Here is a 9040-nt window from a genome sequence, read left to right as displayed (position 1 = left end):
CAGTTCACTCCTCTCTTTGAAAAGCAAAAGATAAACTTCTTCATTTGTATACAATCCTGCCAAAACAACAGCCTTTTTAACAAATGGTGTTGGCAAAATTGGAAAAGTATCTGCAACAGACTCAAGCAAGATCCACACCTCACTTCATATACAAAAACCAACTCAAGGTGGATCATGGACCTAGGACTAAAACCAAGGACTATAAAACTCATTAAAGAAAAGCTTGGGGAAATGCTACAAGTCCTAATCCACAGCATAAACAGTCTTCCAAGTATCCTGAAAAACCTACAACAAGGAGACAGTAAAATAGATGAATGGATCTTCTAAGAATCAAATCCCTATGCACATCCAAAAACTTCTCCAACAGGGTAAAAAGGGAAGCCACAAACTGGGGAAAAGTATTTGGTAATGACATATTAGATAAGGGACTTATATCCAGAATTTATAAAAGACTTGAGCATCACAACAAGATAAAGGTAAATAATCCAATAGAAAAATGGACACAGAACATGAACAGACACTTCCCCAAATAAGACGTTCAGATGGCTAACAAGCACATGAAGAAATGTTCAAAATCCCTACCTCTATGGGAGATGCAAATCAGAACAACTATGAGATATCATCTCACCCCAGTCAGAATAGCAAAATTTAACAGAACAGCAAGCAACAAATGCTGGCAAGGTTGTTTGGAGTGTAAAATGGTGCAACCACTGTGGAAGGTGGTATGGCGCTATCTCAAAAAGTTGCAAATAGAGATACAATTTGACCCAGCAGTTCCACTACTGGGAATATACCCCAAAGAGACCATAACTGACATCCAAGCAGATACATGCACACCCAGATTTATTGCGGCTTCGTTCACCATAGCAAGGAGTTGGAAATAACCTAAGTGCCCATCAACAAACGAATGCATAGAGAAGCTGTGGTATACAATGGAATACTACACTGTATTGAAAAATAAGGAACTCATGCAATATTATTCAAAATGGGTAACCCTGGAAGACATTATGCTGAGTGAAGTATCTCAGTCACAAAAATGCATACTGCATTGAAACAGATGAGGGAGAAAAACTGTTTAACAGGGGTATGTGATTAGGTATTTTTGTCATGACAGGAGTCCAGAGCAAAGGCTGCATAGTGGAGTGGACCTGGGGGAGGATTTGTAAAACAATGAAAGAATTTTTTTTTACTTTTCCAAGAGGGTAGTTTACTAGGGGGGAGGGTTGGGAGGGTAGAAAAGTACAACAGTGAATGAATGGAAATTCAAAGTCTCTGTAAATTTTCATTGAAATTAATAATGAATTTTAAAAGAAAACTATAAAAAAAGTGGAAACCTAGAAAAAGATAAAATTGTACATAAAAATTGTAGATTCTGATGATCACATAGTTGCGAGTTGATTCAGGTCAATAGACAGGCAGTGTCAGAACTGGGGGGGGCCACGACATATGTATCTATCTATCTCAATAAATATATATTCAATCTGTAGTATTCAATTCTATAAAATTAATCATATATATAGGATTTTATATAGTCATATATATTATGTATAATCTATCTCAGCAATCAGTAATTTGTTAAATATCTTTTTTGTCTCAGCCATTTTTAGGTTTTTTAAATATTTCATTTTCTTATGAACTTGAGTTTACTTTCATTTTACTGTTTTTCCAGAGTGAGTCATTCTTTTTACAAAGAAAAGAGTAATTCCCTTGCTAGTAATGTGTTGAAAATCTTATTTTTTCCCTGTACCAGTTTCCTAAATGGAAAAAAAATCTCTTTATGAAAAATTCTGTTTATCCACTAGGTGGCACTGCTGTTTCTTTAAATGATGTTTTTACAAGGCTAGTGATTCCTGTTCAAAGAAATAGTTGGTCATGGAAGTACAGTGTCAGAAGCATAATTTGCAATCAATTCTTTTGTATTGTTATGCTCCGTTTTCCATTTCTTTGCAATAGTAAATTGTTAAAATGTGTTTTTAAAAACCCACTACCTTTGAAGTCAATTGTAACTCCTAGCCACTCTCCCTTAAGTTTCTGAGTATGTAAATTTCTCACAGAGGAGACTCCCCCTCCCCTCATTAAACAGCTAGTGGATTTGAGCAACAAAACATAAACCATTTTGATACCAGGGTTCCTCATATCTTTAGATTTGATGAAAATGCTTCTTTTTTTCATTTGCTTTTTATTAACTATGTGTTTCAGCAGTGAAAACAAAAGCAAAACACATTGCCCACGATTGAAATGCAATTATTTCAAATTGTACTGATGTTTTTCCACCTAGATATGTCATTAGTGATTTATTCATTGCACGCCTGACCTTATAGATAATTTCTCTTTGCACAGTCAAAAGATCTTTGCAAAAACAGAACTATCCTTTTACCTTCTAAAACCCTTTTGTTTTTCGGTGACTTTTAGAATAATTAATTCAAACAAGTATTGCTAATAACATTCTTCAAGTTAAAACTGGAGCTTTTTTTTGCAATAATTTATACCTGAGAGATCATTTAGCTTAGCTATCAACATATGAAAGCAGTTATGTTTTATTACAAGGAATCTTGGTGCCACAGTGGTTAAATGCTATGCTGCTAAGCAAAAGCTTGCAGGGTTGAGCCCACTAGCCAGAAGAAAAGACCTGGTGCTCTGCCTTCATATAAGTTATATCCTGAGAAGTCTTGTGAGGCAGCTGTGCTCTGTCCTGTGGGCTGGCAGTAAGATGGAAAAGATTCAATGGCAGACAGCAGCAGCATACTTATTGTATAAGTGAACACATTTCTCCTTAAGGTTATCATTTCCTTGATCCTATTGTAGGCACCATTTATAATCTGAAATTTCAAAACTAATATAATAATAATGAGACAAGGAAGTGTGTTCTATACCTTTAATGTTACTGAATTAACCTACATTTCAAATAGACAACCTTCTCCTGTGCAACGTGCAGCCTCTGAAACTCACTGGAAGGTCACCTATGAGTTGGTTCCAGCTTGACAGCACAAAACAACAAGAGTATTATATTTTTTTTTAAACTTTGTAGGTTACCTTAACTAATAGTCTTGGAGGTAAATAGCTTCTTCATCAGTAAGCTTCAAAGGACAAGTAAAATTTATCTATGCATATTCTGCAGCAATTTTCTACTATAATATTTTCAAATTTCCACAGGTTGTGAGAAGATACATACTGGGTTCAGTTGTTGACAGTGAAAAGAACTATGTAGATGCTCTTAAGAGGATTTTGGAGGTAATCAAATGTCATATATATTTATGTGGATACATAACAATTTCTTATACTGATGCATGCATGTTTATATATTTATAAACCGTTAAAATAGGCAAATCTTCAAATTTTCCAAAGAATTACATATTGTATCTTTGCATTAACATCAAAAGTCATAAATTGTTTTGAAATAAACATACTGTGCAGTAAAGAGAGCCTACAAATAGGTTTTTATACAAGGATTTGCTCCTCCTTTAAATGTCTGTATCATCTTAATTTATTTTGTCTTAGCAATATGAGAAGCCACTCTCTGAGATGGAGCCAAAGATTCTGAGTGAAAGAAAACTAAAGATGGTGTTTTACCGAATTAAAGAAATTCTGCAGTGTCATTCCATGTTCCAGATCGCACTAGCTAGCCGTGTCACAGAGTGGGATTCTGTCGAAATGATTGGTGATGTCTTCGTTGCTTCGGTAATTAAGCTGGTGGACCATTTACTCTGCAGAGAGCACTGTATGTTAAGGTCCCCTTTTGTTCATACTTAGATTGATGCTCCAGTGTGTATTTCTACTGTCTTAACTGTAAGGTCAGTGCTGCTTTTCATAAAAACTTGTAAAAGCTAACAAGTCAATTATTCTTTCTCTAAGTCAATGTGATGTCAGACTGCTTTGGGCAACATACAGACATTGAAAAAAAATATCATTGTGCTACTCAAGTTCAAAGTTTACCAGGAAAACTCAAGATAAAGAGAAAAATACTGTTAAAAAAGAAATTCAGATAGATATTGTATCATTTTGGATGCATTGTTATAAAATTTAATAATACTTTTTGTTTTTGTTTCTGAACTAAAGCTATGCTTGTTTCCTGATAGTGTAACATTTTCCTATTTAAACCTTCTTTCACTATGTTATCCTTTTCTGGGGACCAGTGGTGGTGGAATCATAGAGAACGGCACTGAAAGCTAAAAGGCCATTTCTCTGATGGTTCAAATCTGCCAGCCATCTGGAGACAGAGAGATGATCAATAGCCTCCTGTTTGATTTATAGCCTCAGAAAACTTGCTGGAGGGTCGGCTGTGAGGTGGTTTTGACTCAGTAGCAATGATCCTCTCACACATTAGCTTATTTTCCATGCCTGGTAACAATAAAGGGAGTTCTGGTGGCCTCGTGGTAAGGAGAGTAAGCAGTTTAAGTCCACCCGTTGCTCTGTGGGAGAAAGATGGGCAATCATATTGTGGAGAAAGATCTAGATTCCTACACCCACACCCACAAATTTGTATCCTCTGGTCTAGAGTTTTAAGTTTGTTAAGTTGTGAAGATGCAGCCTTTCCATCCAAAAGTGTTACACAGGACAGAATGGAATGCAAGCTGATGCAACACAGAGCCCATTGAATGGCTCTATTAACATTTCCTGGCAGAAAAAGTGGCTGCCTGGAAAATATCTGCACCAAGTGTCTACATCTGGCAACACTGAGTCAATTTATGAATTGTCTATTGGCTAAATTTCCATCTAGATGTAGAAAATTATGACTATAACAGATTGGATTCTATAATCGCTTTAAGATGATAGTGCTAGTGAGGGGCTATAAGCATAAGTGTCTTTTTAAAAAGTGCTCATTTACTTAATGGTATGCTATAATGACAATGTTAAAAACCATTTTTATATATCACTCATTTTCATGATGAAGTGATGACAGGATACTTTGAACATCCTATAATTTATCATGGAAGTTTATGACTGAAATATTTGTATAATTCCCTTCATGAATCTTTATAAATAACATACAAAGAAATATTGGATACTTAAATATGATGTTGTTATTGTTGTTGTTAGTGTGTGATGTTAAGTTGGAACAGACTCATAGTTGACCCTCCAAGCAGGGTTTTAGAGACAAGAAATCACCATCCTTCTTCTGTAAATATAATACTTTAATTTTTCCAGCTATTTTTTAAATTTCATCTTCAGCTTTCATTCTTTTTCCTTTCTTAATGTATTTTCTTTGAGAACACATTTTAAAGATTAAAACTTTTTCTTAGCAAGAAACCTTTAAGATTTAGATAAAAACACTTGTTCTTATAAATGGTAGCCATGCCAGACCTTCACTTTCAGGTATTGCTCTCTATGTAAGAAGATTTGTAAAATATTAGAAAAAGATGAAGTGATTTTATCTTTCTTTGGATGTTGATAGCACAGGCAAAAGGTTTTGCCTCTTGAAATATTTGCGTCTTTTGGAAATGAATGTGAATGATGCTTTGCCTTAGACTGGAGAAGAAGGGAAGGGAATGTAATCTGTCTCTCCCAGAGCATTTCCAGGGAAGGGTTAGCAGCTGCTTGCCCAACATGGCAACTACTCTGTAATGGGATGCGTGTCTCTTTTACGTTGAGGTAGAATCCACTGAGTGAGGCCGGGTAAGAATTTAAAGAAAAGCATCTGTAATCGTCTCTGTCAGTCTTGTTGTTCTACACCATCGAGTTGGAACTGACCCATAGCTGACCCACAGGTGGGTTTTAGAGGCAGTTAATCACATGGAAGGAGACTGCCCATCCTTCTCCCATGGAACAGCTGGTGGATTTGAATCGAGTACCTTTGGGATTGCAGCGCAGCTTCTTGCCACTAGGCCACCAGAGCTCCCTAGAAGCCAGGAGAGACTTCCTATATTTGAAGCAATGAGGAGACTATAAAGGAAATATAACCAGGCTCAGGAGAAACCCCACAGTGAGTGAGCAGATTGAGGAACCCAGTATTCAAGAATTGGGACCTATTTTGAGTAATCTCAGCAATGAACAGCCACTTGAAGAAGTACTATTCATCATTTACATGTGGGAGAAAAAGGTCCAGTCACATAAAACCCCTAGGTTCTAATCTGTGGACACCACACACTACTTGTTCCAACAATTGGATGTATTTTTCATTGGTAGAGAGGGCTAGGCCGTGAGCAGGGGGCTTCCTTTATGCTGTCCAGAAGCAGTGAAGCTGTGTGACTTTCCTTGGTCTCCATATAGTTTATCTTGTATTGAAAACTTTCTTCAAATTTCCTAGAATATGAGAAAGTTAGGTCTGTGGGGAAAATGGAATAGACAAGATTCCAGATGGAAGTAGCAGCATCCTGCTACAGCTGCCTGTTAACCCAATCAATTCACAGTCTCATAGCCTCTGACCCCATTACATATAGATTCAGGGTTTCTGACCCAGAGAAAATTCAAGAAACAAACTGCCTCAGTAATATATCCATTTTTAAAAGAAATTCTTTGTGCTGCCTGATGCCATGATGCCTGTGGCAAGAGTTATGATTATTTCTTAACTGAAACCCACAGCGCCTTGGCTTTTCAAGCAGTGATGCCTAAGGGTGCATTATACCAAATGTTGTGGAGTTGGCTCCAACTCAGAGTGGCTCTATCTGTCAGAAAAGAACTGTGCTTTTTCACGGTTTCTAGTGGCTAGTATTAGAAATAGAATATCAGACTTTTCTTTCTGAAGCATCTCTAGATGAAATGAATTCTAATCTTTGCCTTGCAACTGAGCGTGCTAACCATTAGTACTACCCCAGGACTCCAAAGTGCATTGTTGTTGGGTACCACTGAGTTGAGTACAACTCACAGAGTAACACATCCGAACCTTGTCCTATCCTGTGCCATCCTTATTATCCCAAACACACTTGAGCCCATCGCCAGAGACTCTGTATTAATCCACTTCATAAAGGTCTTCCTCTCTTTCACTAATCTTCCATTTTTCCAAGCATGATGTCCTTATCCAAGGAATAGCCGCTCTTAACGTGCTCAATGTAGGCGGGATGAAGCTTTACAATCCTTGCCTTCAAGGAGCACTCTAAATGCACTTTCTCTAAGACATATCTGTTTGTTCTTTTGGCACTCTGTGGAATAATTGTTCAGCTCTCTTCTCCAGAACCACAACTCCAAGACATCAATTCTTCTCCTGTCATTCTTATTCATTTTCCAGTTCTCTTTCATAGTAGGAGATTGGAAGCACTATGGCTTGAATGAGGCTCACCTTAGTCTTGAAACTTACCTCATTTTATTAAATAATACAAGTGCATGGGATCAGCAAAATGAGTTCCAACCAGACACTGAAACATTCCCAAACAGGTTTACTGATGGAGCCCTGGTAGTACAATGGTTAAGTGCTTGGCTGGTAAATAAAAGAGCAGAGATTCAAACCCACCAGGTAGCCTGGGAGAAATACAAGGCAATTTGCTTTTGTAAAGATTATAGGCTTTGAAACTCCATGAGATAGTTCTACTCCATCGGGCAGAGTTGCTATTAGTTGGAATTTACTCAACTCTAATGGTCTTGGTTTTGAAGTGAAGTTGCTGAAGAAAAAAAAAAAGGAGTCACATACATTCATAATAAAATTTTCCCTATTAGAGCATTGCAGTGATTTAAAGTTTGTTCCTAGGGCAAGTTTCAATGGTTTCTTTATTTTAAATTGGAAAAGGGAACATTTGGATTCCATATATTATTAATGTTTCTTAATTTCCTCCTATATTTCAGTTTTCCAAGTCTATGGTGCTGGATGCTTATAGCGAATATGTGAATAATTTTAGCACAGCTGTGGCAATCTTAAAGAAAACATGTGCTACAAAGCCTGTTTTTCTTGAGTTTTTAAAGGTAAGCATTTTCTTTAAAAAAAAAATAATGAAAGTTTACAAAGACTTAGGGTTTCCGTTCATTCATTGTTGCACTTTTCCCCCTGCCCACCTCCTACCCTCCAAATTCACTCTTCTCCTTGAAAAGTAAAAGAAAAACTCTTTCATTGTTATGCAATCTCTCCCCCCAAGTTCACTCCACTGTGCTGCCTTTATTCTGGACTCCTGTCATGACAGTAATACCCAATCATATATCCATTTTAAACAGTTCTCTCCCTCATGTCTTCAATACAGTATACATTATTCATCCTCTCCTTTTCAGTCTTCCCTCAACCCCGATGTCAGTACTGTTTTACAACAGTGGCCCTATGCAATATGTCCTTTTGTGACTGAGATATTTCACTCAGCATAATGCCCTCCAGGGTCACCCATTTTGTATAATATTTCATTAGTTCCTTCGTGATCAATGCTGCATAGTATTTCATTGTATGAATATACCAAAGCTTCTCTATCCATTCATTTGTTGATGGGCACTTGGGTTGTTTCCAGCTCTTTGCTATTGCAAATAAAGATGCAATAAACATAGTTATGCATATATCAGCTTAGGTGGCAGTTATGGTTTCTTTAGGGTGATTTCCCCGTAGTGGAACTGCTGGGTCAAATGGTATTTCTATATACAACTTTTTGAGAAAGGCTGCCATACAGCCTTCCATAGTGGTTGCACCATTTTACACTCCCACCATCAGTGAATAAGGTTCCAGTTTCTCCACAACTTCACCAGCATTTGTTGCTTGATGTTCTGTTAAATTTTGCTATTCTTACTGGGGTGAGATGATATAGTTGTTCTGATTTGCATCTCTCTTAGACCTGGGATTTTGACCATTTCCTCATGTGCTTGTTGACCTTCTAAATGTCATCTTTGATTAAGTGTCTGTTCATATCATGTGCCCATTTTTCACCTGGGTTATTTACCTTTATCTTGTTGTGATGCTCAAGTATTTTATAAATTCTAGATATAAGTCCCTTGTCCAACATGTGATTACTAAATATTTTTTTCCCAAATTTGGCTTCCCTTTTTACCTTGTTGGAGAAGGTTTTGGATATGCATATAGTGATTTTATTCTTAGAAGGTTCCACTCATCTATTTTATCCTCTCCTGGTTGTTGTTGTTGTTACGTGCCGTCTAGTCGCCTGCGACTCATAGCGACCCTATGTACAACAGCCCTAAACTC

At 37.0% G+C, this 9040-nt stretch overlaps 1 protein-coding gene across 1 annotated transcript in view; it reads left to right on the top strand.

Annotated features, from left to right (window-relative positions):
• ARHGEF10 (Rho guanine nucleotide exchange factor (GEF) 10) overlaps positions 1-9040 on the top strand; it is a 194791-nt gene that overhangs the window by 42611 nt on the left and 143140 nt on the right. Inside the window, exons 11-13 of the mRNA XM_006882906.1 lie at positions 3154-3231; positions 3499-3678; positions 7714-7830. Coding sequence (XP_006882968.1) covers positions 3154-3231; positions 3499-3678; positions 7714-7830 — 375 coding nt within the window. The remainder of the gene's footprint in view (positions 1-3153; positions 3232-3498; positions 3679-7713; positions 7831-9040) is intronic.

Source organism: Elephantulus edwardii, unplaced genomic scaffold, assembly GCF_000299155.1.
Source record: "Elephantulus edwardii isolate Elephantulus edwardi_28Jun2011 unplaced genomic scaffold, EleEdw1.0 scaffold00025, whole genome shotgun sequence".
Taxonomy (NCBI): domain Eukaryota; kingdom Metazoa; phylum Chordata; class Mammalia; order Macroscelidea; family Macroscelididae; genus Elephantulus; species Elephantulus edwardii.
This window is presented reverse-complemented; position numbering and strand designations above follow the sequence as displayed.